Below are 26,122 nucleotides of genomic sequence, written 5' to 3' on the forward strand. Positions count from 1 at the left end.
CTGTGCCCTCAAGCAACACGACCTTCATCCACCTCCGGGGCCACTGACATGTTTCTGACCTTGTGCTCAGGATGTGCACCATAAACAATAATTAAATAAAATGGCTATGGCAAGATGATAATTACAGATAAATGGCCCCCTCTTGTGGTAATTATGTAGTAATGCAGTAGTTCATCAGACCCTGACATATTGCTATCACCCACTAAAACAGAGATCTGATGACGATCATAGATTCTTTTTCTTGAATAAAAGATAAACTAAAATAGTGATTCTAAAGAGACTTTGATGTGGAGATGAGATCGATGAGAAGACAGGATTATCTTTGAAATCAATCTCACACTTAGTGGTGAAAGGAGAGATAAACCTTCCCCGCTGCCACACACTTGATAAAAACAGGGATACAATGCAGAATTTACTCAATATACACCTGCTGTTCTTCAAATCTGTGCATGGGACTTAGTTAGAAGGGTTCTTTAATCATTACAAGTACACAAGATGTAAAAGACAAGAAAAATAAGTGATCCATCCGGTCACTTATGTTGTTGTCTCCATGTTTCAGTTAAGCATCTCTGTGATTTTCTTAATCACGCCAAGGCACTACTCATTCAAAACCACTTGAAAGAAAAGCTGCGACAAAATTTCCAGCAGTATCGGCCTTTTAATAACAACAATAAAAACAGTCCATAAACAGTTGTGGTTTTAGCCAAAGCAAGCATGTACAGTAGTAGGCCAGTAGAAGTACAATAAAATCTGTAAATACATATAAGTGAATATAACAACAAAATCTAGGTTGGACAGAAGATTTATTCAAAATAGCTGAGGTCCACTTGTTTCTCTGTAACTACGACTTCCTGCACCTTTGTTAATGCGTCCATGTGAAGCAGGAGGGCCCCGGCACTATAAAGTCAACGAGGAAAAAGAGCTTGGCCAAAGTCAAAAAAAAAAAAAATCGGTGGTCCTCACATCAGCAGCTAGCTGTACAGCCGAACATGAAATTCACTCACCAGCATGAGAAACTGTTTCCAACTCAAATCAATGGATTCAGATGTAAAGTCAAACGATGGCTTTCAGCTGAAAAGGCAGGAAAATGCTTGTGCAAAACCTATCGTAAGAATGTGATCACAGCAAAACAAACAAACAAAAGAAATGTGGTTGAAAAACTGGAATTTTAGTAAGAAATTATTTGGAGTAATGTGTCAATAACCTGATACTTTAAACCAAAAAACGAACAAGAAAATTATATCCCTGTTTCAAGCCACAGCCAACATGTGCCATCAGCCTGTACGGTGCTGAGTCTCCACTCGGCGAGGCAGCCAGGAAGAATACATGATCAGTACATTCAGTTGATATTCTAGACTCTTCATTGAATAGGCCTCTAACCGTGCAAATATCTGTAGTCCAGGAGAAGGAAACCAACTCAAACCTTCAAGTTTTAAGTGAACAGTTGGTCCACTGAATCGAAACATCCTAACTTTAATAAACATGTTAGAAAACAAGCATATAACTGTAAGCATGAAACTGCTGCAAAAGTCCAGCATGAAATGCATAAAGTGATGCTAAAACATCTTAAAATGTCATTCTGGGTAAAATGGCCATCTGGGAGGTAAGGCCACGCCATTTGGGATGGAAGGTCCGTCCCATTGGTCCAGGCTGGTCCAACGCCTGTGTCCTCAGTCCAAGTCAGAGCTCCCTTGTGTCCTTGACGGACCATTTGGTTGAAATCCACTGGGAAACGTAAATGTAGAATGCAAAAACAACCTGATGGGTACGGGTCCAGCATTTCTGTGGGTCAGTAGGGGGCCACGTCAGTAGTTCTTTGCAAGTAAAAATCTGCTTAGCTACAGACTGTTATTGAACTCCAAAAGTAACCAAAAGTCCAGTAACCAAAAGTGAGCAGCCACTGTGTTGTTTGGGCTTCCTGGAATACCGATGGCCAGGTTGTGTTAGCTTATGTACCGGGCTGTCAGTGACACAGGCCGCCTGACAGGCTTGGACAGACTGTCTCATGTAACCAGGCGAGCAGTCAGTGAGTGAAAGGAACCATTATACAGTCATTCAGTCGTTGAGGCGACAGTCGCACAGCTCCTTGTGGATTCTCTTGCGGATGCGAGGCATGTCCTCTTGACTGAACAGCAGGGGCTGCTTCACAGAGAGACAGCGGCAGTACTGACAGACCAAGACAGAAAGAAAAGACAGTGAGGAAAATGATTCACAACTGCAGCTAGGTTGCCATATAAAACACGGACATTGACGGAAGCTCCTCTCCAGCGTCTTTCGCTACCTTGGAGACTGAGTAATGATCACATTTGTGTAGAATCCTGGGGCAGGAAAGACACGCTGGAGACACAGCTGTACTTTATTTCTTTTTCTGAGACATATAAAGCAAAGAGAGGGGGCAGACAGGGACAGGAGACGAGGAAAAGGAATAAAGGAAAGGGTGATGAACAAAGGACAGCGGTGTAGAGGGGAAAGAAAAATGTCTCACCTCGAGGACAAAAACTCCACAGTCGCTGTCATTTTTCTGCTGAGGAATACCCTGAGGAGTCAACAAGTCACAGTCACACAGGGGACAAAAGCTGTCATAGTTACAGCTTCTGGACTGAGATGTCTCTTTATGTATGTATTAACCGTACATTCATACAACTAAATTATATGTTGGACTTTGCAATGAAATAGTGATTATGAAAGAGTTTCTAGGAAAAAGAATAACAGCAGTAACCTGATTACTGTTATGAGTTTACATGGTAACCAGACGTAACTCCTGAGTCCAGCAACGGCAATAAGGACAACAAAATATGTTAGTTCACACATTTGTATTAATAAACACTGATTTCCGTGTCCTGCAGCTATGTTACAATTATTTGGGCACCTTTAACAGATATTTTAGTTGTTGTATTTACATTATAGGTGAGCTCAGCATGAGCATAAAGTCAGGGTTCAGCGTTACCTTGATGATGGTGATCTTCCAGCCTTTCAGGAAAGCTGTCTGTTGCTTCTCTCTGGCTTCAGACTGAAGGTACTTCATAATGTTCTGACAGGGAAACAAACACACACACACACACACACACACACACACACACACAGGACAGCGTTATACTACAGAGGAAATAGTGCCAAGGACTAGCATTATCCCAGCAGCACAAATTTCCACATTTCTACTGTGAGACATGATGAATACATTTATCAAACAGTTTCAGCACATTTTAATTTTAATTGAGTGTTGGAATAGTTATAAGGAAGAGAAAGTGGAGGGTAAGGACAGCTGAAGGAGACACTCCTCAGTCTATTAAGCAGATGGTGAGAATATGAGCTAAATTTAAACATGACATGTCTGGTTTGGTGTCAGACTGTCCACCATATCTTTAACTACATGCCAGCCTACCTACACTGATGGACTGCATGATGGTTTCTGCTTGTTAGGGGGTCGGACTGTAAGGGATGGTATCCAATCTGATTGATAGTTTCATCCTTTCCTTTCACAAAAACTTTCCCATAATAAATACTGATGAAATTTCAGTTTGTACAGCTGTCAGATATGCTACATATAAGCAAGTATGCAGACAATTAATGATTATCAAACCAAGGTTATTATGGAAAACAAAACTAAATTTGGAATAAGAACATTTATGTTAAGTGAAATAGAAATAAAAACTAGACTTTAGGGAAAAACAAAAAACTTTCTGAATTAATATTGAGTACTTACAAAACTAAATAAAACAAAAATTAAAACAAAACAAAACAAAATAAAATAGAATTAAATTAAATACAGAAAATGCATAGACTGTATGAGATGTTTTTAGCATAGTAGTATTAGTATTAGGACTAAAGTCAAAGCTGTTTTACAACATTTGTGTTCAAGTAATTTTGACGAAACACAACAAGCTGGCCAGAGATTTGTCTTTCAAGCATTAATCCACAAATTAATGTTTTAAAGTATCAATTATCAAATCTAAACAATTAAAGTTTGTTCTGCTTCATTACAGCGATGTGATGAAAAATCTGAATTTCTAGAAAAAATTGCTGCAACTTCTGACTATCTGCTATTACTGACATCAAATTGTGAAAACTTTTTATCTCATCTCATGTAGCCTCTCTCCAGGAATAAATGGTTCAATAATGTATCAGAGCAGAGAGTTGGACTGCTTGTTTGTTCTGCAGAGATTCAAAATCACCAAAAAAAATCTGAAACAATGAGGTACGACCCCAAAGACATCAACATGCACGGAGGCACTCACATCTGTGGTGTGTCTGAAGACGATGCCTTGGCTGTCATAGTAACTGATGGTTTTGGTTGCCATGGTGACCGTGATGAGAGACCAGTGGATTTCTAAATGTATGGGAAATAGCAGCAGCCACTTGGAGAACAGGTCGACCTGAAATAATCCCACAAATGAACACAGACACAAATTAGATATCTGGGATACTAAACGTTGTAGGTGTCTATTACAGTCAGATTATCAGACAATACCTGGTTTATATGTGACCTACAGGACAAACAGGTTTTTCAGCATTTCTCTTTGACACCAGATAACTTTCCGACCTCATTTACTGGCACGGCTGAACAGCAAGGTGGTTGGAAACGGTGATTTCAAAAATGACTGATCATATTTCATGACATACTTTTACTTTATGTTGTTCACTTACTAAATGTAGACTGTGGTTGCCAACAGTGGCAACCAGACCACCGTAAAAAAGGGCTGACATTGAAATCTAGTTTCCTGCAGCACCTGGGAAACAGCTGCTGTCAAGCCTCGAGTCAGAGAGGCAAATTAAAAACCAGAAATAAAACAGTGACATTAAAGTTCAGCTATTAGCAATGCTGTCAAAACAACTGAGAAATGCTAAAACTCCAAACCGTGTCATCTTTCTACTTACTTTCTTAGTCCATCTCTTTACGCCTTCGTAACCCTTGGCAACCAGCTGCTTGTGGAAAAAGCTGTTGAAGAAATGAACCTGAGAGAGAAATAAAAACAATGCATTACACAGTCAAAATTTAATTTATTATTTAGTAAATAAAACATGTCTAAGAATCTAACTATTATGTCAAGAGTCTCAAAACAAATGATACAATTTCTTAACTCCTACAGTGACCCTTTTTATATTTAATAAATCCTATTATATAGCCTCTTTTCCTATGTTAAGCATACAACCACCATCATATACCTTGTGTTGTGTTGCCTCCATGATGAGCTCTCCATACATGTTGATAATCTAAACAGACAGTAGAACAAAGTTTCAGTATTAGAGTATTCAAACAACTTTGACTTTTTGCTCTTCTGGCTGCTCAACCCTTTGTCCTTTTTTACCTGGTCATTAAGCCAGTTCTGTTCCTCCAGCGTGCCCAGGTCCTCCAGACTCAGTGTGTGTTTGTTATACGTCACCATGAAGCCCGCGACAGGAGCAGAGGCCAGTGCCGCCCTGTACCGAGTCATCTCCCCTTTGATGTCCAGTCCCCTAAAACAACAAGAGGAGAAATGCAGTAGAAATTTTTAGACAAACCTCTGAAGTGTTTATTGTATCGACAAGGACATTACAAAGAACACGACTCAGATAAGAGATGCCACAAGGTCAGAGATAAAAAATAACAATCCAAATAAAGGAAGATAGGAGTTTTTAATGGAAAATAAACAGCTCGAGTGTGATGGTTATTCAGGCGCCCCTGCTTCCACACAGATTCTTCTGGTTGCTGTTGTAACATTAGAATAATCTGACGACTGCCCTTTGACATAACATGACGTATTTACTGTAAATAACACACAATGTCAAGTTGATCATAACAGTAAATAATTCCCAGCACACAGTAAACGATGCATTATTGGTTCACTGTCCATGTTTCAGTGACCATATTCTGATCAGCTGAAAGCATCTGATGCTGTTTGCATGAACTGTTTCCCCTGTATGACTGGATTAATGTGTGGTTGAGGCTTAGTGCAGAAACATACATATAAAACCTCAAGCATTCAAGCAGACCGTGTGTGTGCGTGCGTGTGTGTGTGGAGACTTACTTGTTGCTGAGGTCAGAGTTGCCGTTCTTCTTCAGGTATTCCAGGACATCAGTCTCACTGAGAGGAATGAAACTGCCATACTTCATGTAGAAACTCTCCAAAAACTCTGAAAGAGAGGACATCATTGTCACTGAATCTTATGATCTGTTAGCTAAATATTATAGACAAGTTCTTGTTTGGAGGATAAGCAGTTTGGTTTTCTCTGGCATTAAAAGCCAAACTCATAATACTGATTCTGAGTCCATTGCTGCTCATGTGTTCAGGCCTGTGAGCTAAATAATTGCTTGTTTGTGTCAAAGCTGCAGGCCTGTTTATTACTTGTAAACATTAGTGATGCCTTTAAGATGTTGCTCCTGGACAAAAACACAAACATTTATTTTAAGAGAACAGAAAAATTCTATCCCTATTTCTGATTGATGAATATCTTATGTGAGCCAGGATTGAGCTTAACTCAGGTCTGTCCTGAGAGCTAAAATATTTCTTGGACTTCTGGACACCAGCTAAGAAACTGTCTCGACAAAAAACTATCATGGAAGAGGCCACATTTTATGAATGTCATATGATAGAAAAAGTGCTACCCTCTGCACTTTCTTTTTTCAGTTTGTGCGTAAAAAGATAAATGATTTACCATGCCTCATATATTAACTGAGAACACATCTTACCGTGGATCATTTCTGTAAGCTGCTCCAGGCTTTCTGAGTCCTGCTTTTCCCCATCCATCTCTTGTCCGTTTGTTTTTTCAGACTGTTCTTTGCCCCTCGCTTCTTCCATCCCCTCCCAGGTTCCAGGCTGACAGTACAGCCTGTGGTCTCTTAATGCCCAGCTGTGCTGCACGCTGTTCACTGTGATGGGGCCCTGGAATGGAGGAGCAACCAAATGAGATGTTTCCACCTCCATAAGTGTGGAGCTGTGGTCGGCATTTGTTGGTGCGGTTACATTTCCGTTGGAGAGAGTTACTGGCACAGACACTGAGTCGGTTTGGTCAGGAGTTTTGTCCACCTGCATCTCAGAGTCCAGATCGTGGGGAGATCCTGACCTCGAGGGAGGACCTGACAGCCCCCTGATAGAAATTAGTCCATTTTTCATTTCACTCATAATTATGTCACCATCCTTCTCCTCATCTGCAGGTTCGCTGTCACTCAGGTTTACAGTGTCTCCATTTCCAAATGTTGATTTAACTGAGCTGGGGTCAGTCCACTCTCCATGGTCCATCTTTGCATCTTTGTTTTGCCCCTGCTTCTGCACAAACACTAATGGAGCTGGCGCATCGATTTTAGAACTGATGACAACACCACCTAAACCTCCCCTCTTTATTCCACCCTCTATTTTAAATTTTGATGCAGGCGTAGCTCCTATAATTCCCCTCCCTCCACTACCTCCTCTCCCTCTTAATAGTAGTGCTCCCCTGCCTGCCATTCCGGACAATATCATCTCCACATTCCTGCAATCACCACCGCCTTTCCCCCCTGTCCCTTCCAACATGTCCTCCTTTTTCTGCACATCCTTTCTCTCTGGAGCAACATAGTTCCTTATTGGTCCATCCTGCAGGGAGTCTCTGACAGAGGGAGCAACAGACATTTGTGACAGAGTATCAGCCACCACTACAGTCTTTTGCACCTTTTCATGTCCGTCATCTTCATCCTCTGCTTCCTCTACCTTCTCCTTGGTCAAATCAAAGCACCTGACACGTGTCAGCTGGCCATCCACTTTCCTTTTTGGGGTGTCCCCGAGGTCCCTAATGGCCCCCCTCCCTCTCGCCCTTGCCCTCCCTCTCCCCCTTCCTCTGCCTGAGGTTCTGACATCATGTCCTGTACTGTTGGGACCACAGCAGTCACAGGCTTTGGGTGTCCTCTTCCTACCTGAAGTACGGCCATTGACAGGGCCCTGAACAGCGGCAGGTGTGTGTGTAGAGGGCCAGGCTGATGCTGGGGTTGAGTCAGGAGTAAGTGCTTTTCCTGTGGTTACAAGGGTGGGCTCAGGATCAGCAGGAGTCGGAGTAGAGGGCTGGGTCAAGTCTGAGTTGGAAGTAACGTCTTTGGTGAGGAGTTTGGCAGGGTTCTGGGTTAGGTCCTGATCTGTATTATCTCCAGGGGGAGGCACTAGAGGTGGGGCTGCTTGCAGAGGAGGTGCTGTAGCAGTAACAGTTAGATGAGGGGATGCTGATGGTGTTGTTGTCACTGGGGATGCAGAGCCGCTGTGAACCATGACGTCCTCCTTTGGCTCTTCAACCCCATCCCCAACACCCCCTCTCCACACTCCTGTACCCTCCTTCCCTGTTTGGTCCTGAATTTTACGTGTTGTGTTTTAATTTTCTCTTCCTTGGTCTTTACTCTGATGCTTCCTTTCAGGTATTCTTCTGTGAGGTTCTGTTGCTGTGCAGACAAGAAGTCGTTCTCAAGCCTTTCCCACCATAGAGGTAAGTGACTAGACAGCAGACTAGAACATGACACTTCTTGAGTTTTCCTCAGTGATGGGTAGACCCTGTATGGAATAGTAACACCACCATAATCTCCTAAATCTGGCAAGAAAAGACGGAAACAGAGAGAGGACAAGAGTCAGTGAAAGAAATGTTAGCAAACTCTTCTCAATATACACTGATCAGCCACAACATTGAAACTGGTTATAGGTGAAGTTACATTTATCATCTTGTTACAATGCAATGGATTCATATGGACGCCACCCACCAAAACACTACTGCAGACCAAGTACACCGCCCCGTGGCAACAGCACTCCCCGATGGCAGTGGCCCCCCAGCAGAACATTGCTCCACACCACATCACAAAAACTGCTCAGGAATGGCCCGAGGAATGTGACAAAGACCTCAAAGCGTTGACCTAGCCTCAAAATCTCCCAGATCCCATCCACAGTGGGGCCTCCTTAGATCAGACTAGGATCTGACCTGTCTAGGCATGGACACAGGACCTCTGGGGTGTTATGTGGTGTCTGGCCCTAGGGGCATTGGGAGTGGATCCATTGTGACATGTCAGTTGTGGGGTGGGGTACCCGCACCTCCCATGGACACTCGATCAGATGGGGATCTGGGGAATTTAGAGGATGTCTTGAGCTCTTTGTGACATTCCTCGGGCCATTCCTGAACACATTTCGCAGCGTGGCATGATGTATTGTCCTGTTGGGGAGTGCCATTGCCATGAGAGAGGAGGGTACCTGGTCTGCAACGGTGTATAGGTGGGGGGAGCATGTCAAGTGGCACCCACATGAATGCCAGGGCCAAAGGTTTCCCAGTAGAACATCAATGCAACTGCAGTGATGTTATTTTCAGTTAACAGGTGGATAGCTGTTTAGAAACAGTACGTGATTAACTTGTTTTGGCATGCAACTTACTCATTTTGCATTAAGATATGTCGACTAAACAATATTAACTACTTAAGTGACATTTTAAGACACTCTTCTGTTTAAAATAACGTTACTGACACTTTCCACGGAGGTGTTATTTTGGTTAGAAGCTAAAGTCATAGTTAGCTAACGTTAGCAGCATAGCAGCGACATTTACCTACTCTACAGCTGCAAATATTCAGTGTCCGCAGATACATCGGTCACTGGCAGCTTTGCTAGCCATCAGCATCACTACCAATGTCTGCTAGAATTCACAGAAACAAGTAAGATATGAAGTGAAATAAAAGCTACGTTAGCTCAGGTAATGAAACACTGGGCACCGGACATGCTCACACATTTAATAATATAACCTGCCATTAGATAATCTAAGTAAGTCAAATATGACATTGCTCAAAGTTTTGTATAAGTTAGTCATTCCCTGGAAGTAGCTAAGTTAGCTAGCTGCAGCCAAAACAGGGGAAAACACAAAGCAGCGACTACACACATTTCCTCCATTTTCAGTAGGAAGTTGGAGGCGTCTATAAACAAAAAATGAGCTGCGAGTCAGTATTTGAAGTGATGTGGAGTATGAAGCTAAAGCATGACGAAAAGCGACAAAAACATCTTTATACACTACCTTGTCTATGAAATAACAAACAGAGTTTCTTCTCACCACGATTTGAAGAAACAACAACTGAAGCTATTGTCGCTCGTTGATGATGTCACGGCGTCGGGCTCAGCTTCGGCTGCGTCCGTATGTTCTACGTGAGGAATCATTGAAATGTAGACAAGGTTGTAACTTATCACACAAAACAAGACACTGCATCTTTTCTTCTTAAAAAAGAATTTATGTTCTATTATTTGCTAACATGCAAGCAAGTGCGTTTCAGACATATTGTAAGTGAATGGGTTTTCTGGAAAGGTAATGCCCTCAAGCCCCACTAGAGGGCGCGTGAGGCTTAACTTCAGCATACCACAGGAGTCAATGAAAGTGTCGTCACTCTGGTATTGTAGGGTCCTACTCTGGATCTGCGTACTGTTTTGGGTCATATTTCAAATATAACAGTACATTGTACAGACAGATATGTATATTTAATTTCAAAACACTGAAAATGATCATTTTAATATCATGTGTGAAATAACAGTTTCAGACATAACAAAAAGGTACAACAAAAACTAATGTAGACAACACTAAAGTGTATGAGGGAGATTCAAACCTAGACATGATACACCTTATTTGTTTTTATTAGGTATTATTTAAGAGGTCTTTATAGCCTTTTTATTAGTTATCGTGGAAACACAATCAAAGAGATAATGTAGTTCAACACAAAGACGAATATTTGGTGTATTCTTAATGACTTGCCTTTTGTGATATTTCCCAAGAGGGCTTAATCTTAATATCATTGTTAGTAGATTATGAGCCTGTATTACAATTTAGAAAAATGTCTTCTAATATTGGTGTCAATCTAGTGAAACTCATGAATCAAAGGAGAAATTTCAACCCAGAATTCGTGAAAGTAAGTACACAGATATAATAAATGACATTTTGGAGATGTAGCTTCTTTAAATTTCTGTACTGTATTACAGGGTTAGTATCTATGTAAAATCTTTCTTTGTAAAATCTTAAAATCTTTGTTTTATTTTTATTTGGATGAGGATTTTTTTTAGGGTCTGAGCAAACTTTCTATGCTAAAATTTCCCTAAGTTATTTTCCATAAAATGTTGATTTTTGAAAGTAACTAAGTAATCTATGGTCAATATATGGTGATTATTACGCATACAATCAGATGTGTCTTTCCCTCCAATTAAGAGTATGGGAATTTCTCCAACCAAAGGGCCATATTACAATGCACTTTTGATGAGAAACCGCTTTGGTGATATACTTTTTATAACACTGTTAAATTCTATCCGAGAAATATTGATACCCTTATTCTGACAAAGTCTTCATATCTGAAGAAGGTGCCACATCTAAGACAGAGATTATATCCATATAGATCCATTGTTTTATGTATCTGGACTTCAACTATCAGTCTATTCATAAAATAGGCACTGATGTTTCTAAAATTTGGATTTTAGAAGAGACAACATTAAGATGTACAGCAATAATTGTTGTTGTTGCCATAGCAAAGGGAGAAAATGGTGGATAAAGAGATGGAAAGCAAATCAAGCAAGCACTGGCAATTCTCATCTTTATGTTATCCCATTTATCTTAATTTCTACCCACCCGATCACTGACACGACACACACTGTATCTTGATCATCTTTAATTACAAAAAACTATGATAGGAAAACAATAAATAAAACTAATGGTCAAAAAAGTAAAGGAATTATGGTAAGTACAAAATTATCAACAGTATAATATCATGGAGGTTACATAGAGAGAATATTAACATTATTATCACTGGATGCCTGACACCAGTAGTTCCCAACCTTTTCAAAGTAATGCAATGACTTTTATAAAACAAAGAAATCAACCACAGGAATAGTTACATTAACTAAAAATGTCACATATTATTGTTTAGTGAAGTGGGTGTACCATAATGCAAAATAATGCTGCACGAGGCCCAAAATGTATCAAACAAATTCTGACAGATTTGAGTAAAAAAATTACCTTCTTTAAAACATATGAACAAAATATTAAAACATATTTGAGCTTAATTCAAGGCTTCAGCACATCAGACCTACCGGCTTCAAAGACAACGCAGCAGATTATGCATCGAAGTAAACACAGTCAGTCTGTTGCTATACATTTCTATTTGTACATAAGGTCAGTGCTATATCATTCTCTACTTGCATGATAAATACATTAGGCATAATAAGCCTCTTTACAAGTGTCGTTCGGCTCCAGTGATTAGTGATTAGAAATGACCTAAGTAGTCCCATCTAAACACCAAACATGTACAGAAGCAGCCGTGCAAGGAGTCTCACACATACAAGTCTTGCAATGCTGCGTCGCTGTGGCACTAATGCAGAGAGGAACCATTTTGATACGAAAATATAAAAAATATGATTCAAGGATACACATTTTACTGTAAAGACTACCTGTATAAGTACGTGGTGCTTTTTAATTTGGCACCATGTACAGGTACAGTTTTTTTCTCTCACGATTTATACAAAACAATATCGACTAAGGCCGTAACCTTTGGATCAGCTGACAGACTGATTGATTAGATGAATGATTAATTATTGTTTTCCTTTAGAGAGGGCTAACAACCTTCCTGATGTTTGAAAAGTGACTGAACTTAGGGGGTTGGGAGGGTCAGAGTAGGAAATACCATTCATATGAAATAATGATCTACATTACACAGAGGAACTTTGTTTATTTTGCAGCATGTTTTCTGCACTTGACCATGTTGCACTGTGGAAGACAGTGGAAGAGTGGATGTTGGTAAAGATGACCGTTGTTGCAGCAGATGGTGACAACTGTAGGATTTGGGCCTGGAAGAGATGAATGGTAGGATTAAGTCGACAAACGATGACAAGTAGCCTTTCACAGAAACACAGTGACAGACAATGTACACTGTTTTATTATATAAATGGATAAAAAGGCGACTGTTAGTTTTTAACAGAGCTACACATGACAGCAGTGTGTTACTGAGAAGGCACCATTACCTATCAAAGTGTGGTGTTGATAGCTGGAGTATGTATGGTCTTGGAGACAGCTGCGCCATTGCTGCCCCCTGCTGTCAGCACCTGGAGCTGCAGCTGGTAAACACTGTCAGCCTGAAGACCGGGGACTGACACTGACCGCTGAGACTGTGGAAGGTGAAGCAGGATAAGTTCACAGACACACACATACACTATACTTGCTTGACAGAAACAAAAATATAGAATATCACCAGACTAATCCCTTGTTGTAAAATATGTAAATGATGTGTCATGAAGTGCTGTCAGCTTTTATGAATTAACTTTTAATGATAAGCTTCTGTTTTAATTATTTGACTGCTGACACTGCCTCGTTAAAGTGTAAATTAAAGGGAAAGAAAAAGGGAACTTGATATAAAAAGAAGTGAGTCACCATCCCCACTGAAAACACACACACACACACACACACTCACACACACACACAAAGCCCTCTCAAATTTCGGAGGCATTTTTCTCCACAAACACCCTCACTCTTGACCTCTCTTTGTGTCTCACCGGTGCGATTGTCTGCGTCTGGGAGATAAGTGTGTCTTCCTGCCCCTCTGTTGCCGTGGTAACCCCTGACTGCAGCGTCCAGGTGAACTGGAACCCCTCCACAGCAGCCGGGTCCAGTGCATGCTGGGACATCCTCCAGCGGATCGTTGTGAGCAGGGTGCTGTTGACTTGCTGAAAGTCTGCGGTCAGTCGTTCTGGACGCAGTACCACCTTTCTGCCTGGAAGGAGGCGCTCTGACACAAACAAAACACACAAAACATTTTCTACACTTGTGACAAAACACTTACTTAAGTCTTCAACAATTGACCAGAGTTTGATTGGAGTCCGATCATATTGGCAGTTATCTGAAGTGTATTTAACTTGCTAACTGTGTGCATATAAAAAGGTTGTTAGGTTAGATTACTGGAGTCTTGTGATAATATATGTTTCAGTGTATGTGCAAGTGTCCTAGTGTTTGTAGTATCTTTTTGGGGTTAATGTTCCCAAAAGAAAACAAGAAAACAACCCACTTTCCAGAGCATCTTTTATGTAGGCATTTCACAGGATTAATAAGAATAAATGGAATACTGCATTTACACGTGTGTGTGTGTGTGTGTGTGTGTGTGTGTGTGTGTGTAGGTGTGTCTTTCGTTACTCTTACCCTCAGTGTTGCAGGGCAAAGCTTTGCCTCCTCTGACCCTGATGGCAGAGCAAGCCGGAGTCGTAACCCAGGCAACAGCCTCTGACCCCGGGTCAGCCTTCATCGCCACAGCGACCTGGTACTTACAGGCAAACAGCAGACCTGTGATAGTGTGATGGGTGCCCTGGAGAAAGAGAATTAAGTCAAATTATGGATAAAAAGAATGTTTAAACTGTGCACAGCTGGTTGTTAAAAACTGACATATTATCAGGTTCCTTAAAATATACATATTACCTCTATTTTTGTTTGGGAACCTGTCTCATATAAGCAGCGTGTTAGCTCCATGTTAAAATAAACAGCACAGTTTGAAGTGGTGCTTGGCAGCTTTGCAGGCTGGCAGCTTCAAATGATGAGGAATGGAATAACTGTTTAAAAAAAGGCTGAACTTCAATGAAGAGAAATCATGCTCTATGACCTCAGCAAATTGCACACAGCACTTTGATATTTATCAGCCCACTGAGTCTGTGATCATTTTAGACGAGAGGTTAACACCGGGTCACCAGTGGGTGAAGATCTAATGTTGGTGGTGAGTCCAGTTTCCTTCAGATCAAGTGCTTTGGGCAGATATCACGGGCGCTGTATTCATTCAATACCAGTTTATCTTTTAAAATTAAAATTACTGAGATGATTCTGCAAATCACTTTCCCCTAGATCACTCTCTTACTTTATTTCATTATTTCATATTTAAATACATGATGTTTTAGCCAAGGGTTTGACAGAGTTATGGTAAAAGTGATGTCAGGCAGAGACAGAGCAAGATGATGGCAGAGAGACAAAAAGTTGCACACTGACAGAAGATGGGAGAATTCCACACTGATCTGAGTAATGGTGATGAAATCTGATCTCTGATACACACAAAAAGACAGACCGACAATGCCCACGTAGAAACAAGACACCAATACAAAACTTCACAATCACAGGGTAGTTATACCTGCACAGTTGCTGCTCTCTCTGTGCCTGTAACATTGGTACTGCAGGTATGTGGGTGCCACCGCAAAATGTAGGGACCAGGGTGTCTCTGCCTGCCTGTTAAACAAAAGAGAGACAGACACTACATAAGTGAGCATGTGTTTGTGTTTATCTTGTGTTTGTTCTCATGAATTAGACTGATGCCATGATGCACACTGATAAATTTTCTTCTTTTTTCTATATTTCTGTTTTACATTCTCTCCCCTTTCCATCTTCTGGTAAAGTTTAATGTTTCCTTATTTTTTACTGACGATCAGAGAGGTTTGTCAGAGTTCTCTCTCTCTGAAGGTCATTATTTTAATGCAAATGCTAATGGATCTCAAGCATCAGTATATACAGTATATTGACATTTAGTACGATGGTCATTGAAAAAAATGATGGATTCATTTTTAGTAACCAGACAGTATAAGTGGACACATGATGCAGACGTTTGATTGCAGTTCTGAATGCAACGATAATCCAACAATTATCCCCAGCTAAACAACTTGGAGTGAGGGTTATTTGTGTGTAGTAGGATAAGTAGCTTCCTAGTGACAACCATGCAATTTATTGAGATATGTGTTGATATTTTTGTGAATCTAGATGACCAAACTGTTACTGGAGGAAAGAGAGGACTTTCAAGATAACGTTAGCCACACTGAAATTGTTTTGCATCGTTTTTTTGTTTTCCACAGTCTTTTCTTTTTTACTATTGAGTTGTTCAGTGTTTCAAAATCATCTCACCATGAGGCCACTTCCAGAACACCTTGACCTGCAGCTGGTTGTTATGGTAATGAGGAGCGGCGACCTCCAGGCGCAGGTTGCCAGGGACAACGGGGTTAAGGGGGGATTCAGGCTGAGGCAGAGAGGAGGAGAGGGGGAGGTCAGGGGAGGAAGGAGAGGAGGATGAGAGGGAAGGAGAGGAGGGAAGAGATGATGAGGAAGAAGAGGAGGGGAGCTCATTGGAGAAGTCTTCGCCTTTGGTGGAGGAGAGGAGAAATAATAAGTGTTACAATCTCAAACGTTGGCTGATTTGATGGCATGTCTCTCCAGTGAAAACAAACAGGGCAGTAAAAAGGTAAAAATACTTTGACAATCAGCCTCATAAATAATGAGCAGTTCTCGCATATTTTCACAATAAAATGACCTTTTACGAGGTGAGAAAAACAAACTTTGGTTGCAGGAGTGATATTCACATGTGTGAAATAAAGATGCAGTTTCTTAACCACTCTACAGTAAGCATTATTTATATAGAAGCTGTGCTGAATATCCATAACTGGCAACATCCCAAAAACACATCATATGAACGACAGGATGTATGAAGCCTGTTATACAGCATATGGAATTTATATTTTGTGCCAGGAATATCATAAACCGGCAATGAGAGTGCAGCTGGTAGCTAGCTTTCCCGTTAATTTCTTTCACTCAGAAACACTAATTGGCTTTATCTGGCCTAACTGACCCTCATTAGCATTGAGGGAAACCAGGCCAATACACAGACTCTGTCAAATATTAATACAGCTAAATTATAAATGGCAATATGTTCCATATGAAATTGTTAGTATATGGTTTGATAATTGAGCTGCAGCTGGCTATAATCCTCTGCTGGGCTGACCGAAAGGTCACCTATAAATACCTCTGTTGCCTGGACGACCATTAACATTACCACTTTCCACTGTATGTGAATGTTTAAACAGTGCAGCTGTAGGGAGACTAAATATGCTGACAGGAGGCAAATGCAGCAGCTCTGCACAAACAGCTAAAATCATTAACTCAATAATGTATGGCCCTGTTAACAAACGGGTGCTGTGGACTCTAGTGGCATGACAAGTTCACGAAATGTTCAAACTTGAGTCTCTATTTGGGGTATTGTTGCTAAGGGAGTCCTTAGGTGGCTTTATTGTTGAATCACAGCAACACAAACAGTAAAGCTACAGTTTAAACTACTTGGGCAAGAAACCTCCGTCTACTGGGCAACTCTTAGCTTTATTTATAGCCTTGTACTGTTTATTCTTCCAAGACAGAACTGTAAAAAATCCTACTGGAGTTTTGGTGCCTTCCTAAAAGTTATACATTTCTAAGTGACTTTATACCTGGCTCTAATTATTTATTCAAAGACAGGATGCTCATTGAAACTGCTGAGAGAGGCAATAGTAAAAACAATGGGTTCAGGGTGTGTAGTATCAAGCTGCAAATTCTTAATCAAAAGTAATTCATCCTTTAAGATAAACTATGCAGGATATTTCTAAACGAAAAAATCCCTCTCAATCATCACTTATGACCCACTAGAAGTGTGTGGTGTTGTATTTTTCTGCAGAGATTCTGCCCTCTGCCTGTATTTTCTTATTTTCTTCTTATTTTTTCTGTTAGGATACAGTGGTAAACATATACACTAAGGAATATGCTTTGTTTGTTTACCTCCATGAGTTACTGTGGTGAAGACAATTTGGGCTCTGGGACTTTTCAGCCTCTTCTGACCCCAGTAGGCAACCGTCTGGACAGACAGGAAGTAGGAAGTAGCAGGCAGCAGACCCTGCAGCCACAGCTCACACTGCGCCTATTACACCATTAAAGAAAGGGAACATGGAAACAGAAGTGTTTTTTAGCCTTTGGGAATGCTGCTGACTCTTGGCTACTTTCACTTGAAAGATAAATATCTCAGATGAACTTGCATCTTTAAATTCAAACACCAGCTCAGGATTGCCACCATACTCAGCACAGTTACTGCTACCATCTTCATCAGCCTTACTGTCATCATAATCTTCACTCTGAGTGCTGCATGTGCCCCGCTTTGTGACTGACAGTCCAGACATGTTCTGCATTAGCCTGCTGTTTGACTGACAGCTCATTAACAGGCTCTTAGTCAATCAAGTCTGTCTGTCTGCATGGATCTGAGCTAGTCACAACAAAGAGATGCTTGGATGATAACAAGTGTGTGTGTGTGTGTGCGTGTGTGTGGCTCTGTATGTGCATACACTTAAGACAAAATGAGACAAAAGCAAGTTAAAAGCAGTTTCTTGGTGACCTGCAGACAAAATGGGGTTGAAGTATTTCCATTACACTCGAGATAGACAAAACATATGGCCTGTACAGCTGTAGGTGTGTGTGTGTGTGTGTGTGTGTGTGTGTCTGTGTGTGTATATTTGTGAAACAGACTGAGCGAGGAAAGCCTGGATTTCTATTTTGGTGCATAATGTCAGTGAACATTATATGTAAGAGGCTGATGTATATTTAAAAGCACTGAATCAGCAGAGGTTTTCCATGTTTGAATACTTCCTCCAATTTCCCCTTTTTACTTTAGGTTTAATGCTAAATCCCTCCAGTCCTGCATAAATTCCTGACTGACAGGATTTATGTTTTATCCACATCTAGGGAATGTATCATCATGCGCTAATGGAGAGCAATAAAATATAAATGCTTTCCGTGATATGAAAACTACTTTACACCATTCCATAGAAACACCACAGACATGTTGTTCTCGACCCGGCCTACCTGTTGTGATGCTGCTGTCTCTGTGTGTGTCTAGATGCAGCTGCAAATAGGAAACACTAGTTAGGGGGCCTCATTTAAATTCCAGGCTTCCCAGCCAAGCAGAACAGAGGACCAGACTAGAGATAAATGGCTCCACCAGGCTCAGTCTGGGATCGCCATCACTACTTAGGATAGCTAGGTCCATATGAGTGCACTTGCATTAAAAAAACATCCAAACTCTGATGTTTATGTTTTTAATTATTTTGTCTCTTCTCTTAAAGTGAGCAGTCACGTTAGAGATGAACATTAAAGTGGTTCTGAAGCTGAAGGATCCTGTGCAAAGAGTTCTCTTCACTAATGAAGGAAAAAAGGGAATGTTCAGTCAGTATACAGGCAATCATAAGTGTTGCGTCAAAGCTGTAATATCTATGTTGTCTACTGTGATTATGGGTACTTTGGCGCTGCTGACTGGCCTCAGTTGCATCGTGAACATGTTACATCATCATCACACCTATAATCATAATAGTAAAATCCACCCTTTTGACTGTTATTGCTGCATTAAATATAATTTCAAAAGAAAGCCTGTTGTATTTCTTAAGAAGTTAGAAGTTACTCTTTGAACTGAGAAAGATGACAGTAATGATTCACTTCATTACTCTGTAAAGTAACTTTACATCCCAGCATTCTCTTTGTAAAACGCCTGTTATGAGGATTTATATGCTGTGCTGAAAGCTACAGTAATGAATGAATGTCATATAATGCACTTTACTTCTATGATAACTGAACAATCACTCACTAATGCCCCTCGTGGTGTAATGACTGGCATGTTGTAGCTACATTCCCAGATGCTTTGACGTGAGTTAAACCTGTTATCCAAATGCAGGACAGCCACTTCTCCTTATTGTCAGTCAATCTACATGGCCAAGTTGTCATGTTATTTCACCGCTGTGAAGCCAGACTTGCATGTTGTCGTAGCACTCTAACAAAGTTATGTCCCGTGAAGATAATGGTACGTCTGTCTGAGGACAATATTGCATTTTCAGATCCACAGGCACATATGCACAAAATGTCTGCAGACGTAAAGGGAAAAGTGTGCCAAGTAAGTTGAAACCATGTCTTAAAGTAGAGCACATGTCAAAATTATTTCCTTACATATGTGAGCATGCAACATCTTAAAAACACATGTACACAACCTAAATTATCTTTAAAAAGTTAAATAAACATTGGTGGCTTGTAAGTTTCAAGTTTGCAAATTCAACAATTATGCACCTAGTTTCTGCTGATAATATACATCAACGTGCTTAATTGAGATGACTGACTAGTTCTACTATGTCTCCATCTAATTCCCACTTGTAGGCTTTTTTTCACTGAATGCAGGTGGCCCAGCAGGATATTCTTTAATGCTAGTTAATCACGTAATCATGTAATGTCTAATATTCAAGAGTTTTAAACTTGAGTAACATCTGTTCCTGTGGTGCACGTCGTTTCCCGATTACCTGTGCAGTGCTGCACCTCAAACACACACAACATACAAGCAGCCATAATCATATTGAATGAGTTATTCCAAGTTGCACCACCACTTGCATACAGAAGCTGTTTACAGAACCTGCTCTCTTTTCACTCTGCAGAGGCCTGTAAAATCACTGCACTAATCACAACCAGGATACAACAAGGAATGCGTATGCACGTGTATGTGTGTGTGTGTGTGTGTGTGTGTGTGTGTGTGTGTGTGTTTGGGGGGTAGTGGGGGCAAGGGTTTACAGACCCAGTAAAATCTCTCAGGTGCATGTGTGTATGTGTGCATGAAATGTCTGTTTCAAAAGTGGTGACACTTTGCCTGGTACTCACTTCCAAGGGCTGTTTCAGGGTTAAAACTTGGATTCAGGGTTAAAGAAATAGTCCAACTTTTTGCTTAACATTATTCACTTGTCAAAAATTAGACAAGAAGATCTCTTTTCTTGGCCCGAAGTCTTATTGTCACCATGAAGTTGTCAGGGTCCCAGTGGAGACAAAGTCACTACTCCTGGCCAAGAAATAGTCCAGCACATAACCCACCATAAAACGATGACTTAACTTTTTTTTTTTTGCAGATTTAAAAATGACATATAACTAAAAAAATCTTTAGAGGTGCTGGTAGACAGATTTTTTTTAACCTGAGGATGAAGCCAGGCACATTTCCACCTGATTTGAGTCTTTAAGACAAACTAGCTGTCTGCTGGCTGAGGCGAAAAAGCTTATTTCCCAGAATGTTGAACAGTTCCTTTAAGGTTAAATGGCTGGGGTAAGCAAATTTGTGGGTCCCTAGAAGTATAGAGGAATAAATACTTGTATATGTGTGTAAGCCTTTCGAAAATATACAAAGTCTGCATTAAAATTCAGTTTTGAATGGGATATTATGTACTATATAATCAATTATAATGTTGGGCGTGGATTACACAGTAAAGCGAAAATAATAGTTTATCACTGTATTCTTTAATTTAGTACAATTAAATAAAAAACATGTTTCCTTACCCCGTGAGTCACTCTGCTGTTGCTCTCCTTTTTGCCCTGCTCTGTTGTGCGCGAGTGTGCAGGACGTGTGTGCATGTTATTGTGCATTGTATGTGTGTGTGCGTGCAGCGTGTGTTTGTGTGCTGTGTGTGCATGTCGAGACATCCAGGTGACTCTGTAGTTGTGGATAGGCAGGTCTCCCTCTCTGGGGGGCTCCCAGCTTAATAAGATCGCCACTGTGAGCCCACTTCCCCTCGACCTGAGGAGAGACAGCAGCAAGTCAAACAACATCGCAGCGTGGATGTAAACTAATTTGTGGTAATAAAACAGAAAGAGAAGTACTTCCTTATGAGATAAGTCTAGACGTAAATGTTTTTGAGCAAGTTGCACTGAGTGGCAGTATAACAGATGGAATACTTGTTTGTTAACTGCTTTCGATGTTGGGTTTCCTATCTGTCATTTATTTATGTATGTGCAGTCAGACATGTTGAAAAGAAGCTACAATTTAAGTCCCCATCTCTGTTATTAAATGTTTTATTGGAATATTGCTACTGATCCAAGACAGTCTGAACTTCATATGACCTTGTTTAGCAGTCCAGCACCCAAACAGAAAAGACAATTTATGATTGGAAGACAGATGAACTGTAATTTGCATGCAGCCACGCCATCAGACAGCCACTGACCATCCCCTTGACCACATTTTATGACCGATTGCCCACAACTGCAGCCTGCAGTCCTGAAAGGAAGCATAGCAACTAACCCATCAAGGAAAACAGTAAAGATGGCAATCTACCTGATCATATCTTATTGATTGAGATAATACCTCTCTGTGAGCTGAGTCCCCGGTTGTGAACCCGTCCAGTCTAGAGTCTGGTTGATCACTCTGACATTCACTGGAGGTTCTGGAGGTGAGGGGTCTGCAGAGAGAGATGGTCAGAGAGAAATACTGTCAAGAGAGAAATGGCAGAAATGATCATTGAAATAATAGGTGAAGGTGCTTTTCTCAGCCCTGGGTAGTACCTGTACCTCAGCGGAAAACGCTGGGGCAAAAACAGTCTGAAAATCACTCACTGCTTCTTGTTAATAAAAGAAAGTGACTCTAATTCAGAGCTTCTTTTATGTAGTTTTTGGCAGGTAGACAGAGGGCATTGGTCAAAGAGACTGTAGTGAGTAAATCAACTACAACTACACCCTGGACACATCTCCTCCGACTGTTTCTAATGGCCCATTGTTGGTCATCTACTGCCCCAATGGCAAGGAGGCATTAGATCTATAGGGAGACTTAGTGTAGACTAATTGGGGTTCAGACTGTGATTCCCACTAAGCAGAGGCTGTTTACCAGCTTGACTGAGTTGTCTTATAACTTGATGTTTAATATGTTGCAGTGGAGCAAAATAAAGAAGCCATCTTGGGGGGGAAAGGCTAATTTCCTCTTGGTCTCATTCAACTCTACAAAGCCAATTAGATTAACAGCATCAAAGGTGAGCGATACTGGAGAAGCCTGAAGCCTCTCTTTTCAGTAGCTGCCACAACACAGACCAAAGGCGACCACCACTAGTCACTGTTTGCGTCCAAGATTAAATCCTGAGGTTGCTGCTCTTTCAACACTGGCTCTGTGTCTCATTAGAAACTCAAACCCCAATCCTGTATTTGATTAAAACTACAAAATGTATCGGAGTAGAACTACATCCCCCATGGCAGGCCTCCCACAGGCCCCGGGCTGTGCTTGGCTGACCCAGATGAAGAGATCAAAGTTAGGGCAGCTTATAAGGCCCGCAAGACCTGGCCTGTGTGTGTGCATGTGTGTGTGGTTTTTCTTTGGAATGAGCAGGGTGTCTCTCAGTGCCAGCAGTAATTTCTAGATCAGGACCAAAACACATCGAGGCCTTTTCACTGTGTGTGTCTTTCTCAATCAGTGGATTTAAGTCCATTGTTTCACAAGATGAAGACATCAAGATGAGTTCTCTGATCCAGACATTCCCTCGTAATTACCGCTGGCGGGTACTTCACAACTCTTATATCTGAATGAACAGGAAAGGGGATTTTCAGATTCAGATTCTCTCTCTGGTTTGCATCAGGTCATAGTGGAGGAACTCCAACCATCCTGACATCTGCCAGCTTCCTGAATTGTGACCTCTGACCTCCAGCCCCTGACTAATCAGACTAATGAAGTGGAAACACAAGACTCTGACTCCTTCGGATGTTTAAGTGTGTATCTTTAACCTCTAACCCTGGCCCTCAAAATACATACGCATTAGAGGGCGTGTGCGCACACACACACACACACACACACACACCCTTCTCATAAAGTAATGATTCAATATTTTGGGATATAACCTTACTTGTTTTCTTACACAAAGTTATGTGAGAAGATCAAGACTACTCTCATTTCTAACTTGTACGTAAGCTAAAGCCAGCAAACCGAACATGTGTTTTGGTGTTTATATATATTTTGTATATTTACATGGATGAATCTAAAGCTATAAGACAGGCACTTCATATACTGTTCACTTGGTTTATGTCAGAAGGATTTAAAATGTGCATCAACCTATGGATGTTGAATGTTCTGATAGTTGAGTAAATCTTTAGTGTTTCTTTTTTTTAAAGAGTCTTTGGCTTTTTTTTACTTTAATCGATTGTACAGATAGATAGGAAAAGGGGGGAGGAAGAGGAGAATTGACATGCGGCAAATGGCTATGGTTTGGAATCATGCTGCATTCACGTGCTCCTGATGGTCCCATTTTTCAAGTTGGAAAGCTGTGCTTCTGACTTTGGTGTGTTCATGAGCTTTAAGTGGTGATGTGGAATGAACACGGATGTTACAAGGATGATGTGCTTTGTATTATAAAGTGATTTTCTCCCAGACTTGTTGCTGCACCAGTACAACCAGTAAAACTACTAAAATACTGCTTTACCTGACTAATGCTGATAACTTTTCTAACTAATCTAGGCCACTTTATATGGATAGCAACTATCTGTTACAACCAAATATCATATTAAAAATTACATGTGAGCAAAAAATTGACATACAATATGTGAAACAATAAAAAGTTTATTACCATCAGCCAAATATTTACTTTAATACGTCACGTTTCTGCATATGTGACATCAACTCAGCAACTCGGGTACCAATTTCTTTGCCTTCTTTTCTTTCTTTTGAGTTGTTTTCAACGACTTGAGAGGGTGTTCATGTGAAAGTCATTTTTTCTGATTATTCCGACACCAGATGAATGCAGGGCCAAACCCCCCAATGCTACTAAGGGCTGATGTAAGCTCTACCATGTGAGCTACTGAGGCACCCCGGGTGGGTGGGTTTTTGTGTGTGATCATGAACACACCACCAACATAACTGTGGACTATCATGCAATTATGGGCTGCAAGCACTGTGACAGTTAATGATTGTTGATATGCCTTGAGAAAGGTCTATGTGACAACGCAGAGGCGATAAGTGCGTGTGGTAATTGACTTTTTTTCTTTGGAATTGAGGCTAAAGTTAGCAACCAAATCTCAATAAGGCGTAGTGTTGAGAGCGTACATGTCACCGTAGTAATATTACTGCCACTGCCACAGGGAAATAAATTCCTCTCAGTATCATGGCTTATCTTGTCATTGTGCCGTCCACTTACGTTGATAAATCCAATTCATGTTTGTTTCAAGAATGTACAGTTGAGTTGTATGCACTGTCCCTGGGTTGAAATTGCTTTCTGATTCCTTTCATGTTCTCTTTATGTTGTGGTTTGTTAAACATGACACTGCTTCCAAATGGACACATACGTTACATCCTTAATCCTTGATCTGTACAATTTAAAAAAATAAAATAAAAAACCCACACACATGTTGGCTTACTTACAGCCCAGAGAAGTATAATTCCAGCTTTATATATGATGTATATTATATATAATATATATAATGGACTGACATGAGAATCCTCTCATCTAACTCTGAGCAAGAAAGCAATAAGAGTATTTCCCAAATGTCATATTAACTATTCCTTTGCTACACTGATGGGCCACGAGGAGCTGCCAGAGAAGTTTCAGTGTACCATGGCACAGGTTGTATATTCTCTAAACTTTATTACAAGAGGAATTCTACTCTTTGGTGTTTTGTTGAGGGCGGTGGAAAATGCTATCTCAGACACCTCTTCATAATCCCTCATAAGTGCTCAACTGATAAAGAACCTTTTTCCAAAGCTTGATCCAATCTGAAGTCATTATTCACATACAAACACGCTCTAGCCAATCCTGGCAGGGGATTCATATCACTAGCCAATTCTGGCGCAACACCAATATGACCTAAGTCTGCTAAGCATTAGAGCTAGGACCTCCTACAGTGTGTGTGTGTGTGTGTGTGTGTGAGAGAGAGAGACAGACTGTCTTACTCTAACTTTCACCCTGTCTCACTGACCCACAACAGGGATTTGGCGCTAAACCAACTGAACGAGCATACGGTATATGTATGTGTGGATATGTGTACGTGCAGTTGTGTCTTTCCTGTCTATGTTTTATGGACTGCCTGATAGTTTTCCTGCTGCGTGTACCTTATCCATCAACTCTTGAGTGAAAGAGAGAAAGAACAGGGAAGGAGAGGACGGAAAATGTTCCTGAGCTTTCTGACTTTTCCTCAGAGAGGTGCAATATCTCTCATAAAATGACACAAACGGAACGCCAGAATCTGGTCATTGTCTCATGACAGAGTATCAAGATTCAACAGATAGGTTATGGAATATGCGGAAGGAATCATCACTCTCTGTGGGACTCTCATAACAGCTCTCTAAAGGAAATGGGAGTGTCATAAAGAGTGGAGCAGGTGGACCGAAACGAAGGAGACTGCAAGCATCAAGAACTTTAGGAAATAACTTCTATACACGGTTTGTGCAGGCAAGACAGAACTGATCATACCAGAACAAAACCAAGGATCAAACAAAGACGAAACTAAAAAGCAGGACTTGCCTTGCAATCCATTTTACTCAGAACTTAGAGGAAATGACCTCTGACACAAAATGGTGCAAAGGAACAGTCATTAAAGTCTGACTTTCAAGTCGGAAGCACGAATAAGA

The 26,122-nt window shown here is 40.8% G+C and overlaps 2 protein-coding genes across 4 annotated transcripts in view; both read right to left on the reverse strand.

Moving 5' to 3' along the window:
- Nucleotides 1–644: 644 nt before the first annotated feature.
- Nucleotides 645–10,067, reverse strand: LOC126396957 (uncharacterized). 3 transcript variants are annotated; one of them, XM_050055362.1, is made up of 10 exons: nt 10,012–10,067; nt 6,668–8,523; nt 6,006–6,111; nt 5,307–5,454; nt 5,164–5,211; nt 4,876–4,953; nt 4,236–4,373; nt 2,948–3,031; nt 2,486–2,536; nt 645–2,166 (listed from the first exon to the last, which is right to left on the reverse strand). In XM_050055362.1, the coding sequence occupies exons 2-10, from the start codon at nt 8,208–8,210 to the stop codon at nt 2,056–2,058; spliced, it is 2,307 nt and encodes a 768-aa protein (XP_049911319.1). In that variant the 5' UTR covers nt 8,211–8,523; nt 10,012–10,067; the 3' UTR covers nt 645–2,055. The 3 variants fall into 3 exon arrangements, with proteins under 3 accessions (XP_049911319.1, XP_049911318.1, XP_049911317.1); XM_050055361.1 differs by having other exon boundaries at nt 9,976–10,062; XM_050055360.1 differs by lacking the exon at nt 10,012–10,067 and adding an exon at nt 8,690–8,820.
- Nucleotides 10,068–11,506: 1,439 nt separating this feature from the next.
- The window catches only part of anos1b (anosmin 1b), a 51,499-nt gene continuing 36,883 nt past the window's right edge, over nt 11,507–26,122 (reverse strand). Inside the window, exons 7-15 of the mRNA XM_050054859.1 lie at nt 21,890–21,983; nt 21,088–21,325; nt 17,524–17,662; nt 15,850–16,083; nt 15,089–15,183; nt 14,119–14,281; nt 13,479–13,711; nt 12,951–13,094; nt 11,507–12,776 (exon numbers count right to left, since the gene is read on the reverse strand). Coding sequence (XP_049910816.1) covers nt 12,954–13,094; nt 13,479–13,711; nt 14,119–14,281; nt 15,089–15,183; nt 15,850–16,083; nt 17,524–17,662; nt 21,088–21,325; nt 21,890–21,983 — 1,337 coding nt within the window. The 3' untranslated portion in view covers nt 11,507–12,776; nt 12,951–12,953. The remainder of the gene's footprint in view (nt 12,777–12,950; nt 13,095–13,478; nt 13,712–14,118; nt 14,282–15,088; nt 15,184–15,849; nt 16,084–17,523; nt 17,663–21,087; nt 21,326–21,889; nt 21,984–26,122) is intronic.

Source organism: Epinephelus moara, chromosome 10 (genome assembly GCF_006386435.1).
Source record: "Epinephelus moara isolate mb chromosome 10, YSFRI_EMoa_1.0, whole genome shotgun sequence".
In the NCBI taxonomy this organism is placed as follows: domain Eukaryota; kingdom Metazoa; phylum Chordata; class Actinopteri; order Perciformes; family Serranidae; genus Epinephelus; species Epinephelus moara.

What these genes read in the sequence shown, in the direction of transcription:
- LOC126396957 (XM_050055362.1), bottom strand. Translation starts at nt 8,210, where the DNA reads ATGGTTCACAGCGGCTCTGCATCCCCAGTGACAACAACACCATCAGCA. An exon ending in AACTCTGACCTCAGCAACAA is followed by an intron (nt 5,455 to 6,005) that starts GTAAGTCTCCAC and finishes TTGTTGTTTTAG; the next exon opens with GGGACTGGACATCAAAGGGG. An exon ending in TGGAGGCAACACAACACAAG is followed by an intron (nt 4,954 to 5,163) that starts GTATATGATGGT and finishes TTTCTCTCTCAG; the next exon opens with GTTCATTTCTTCAACAGCTT.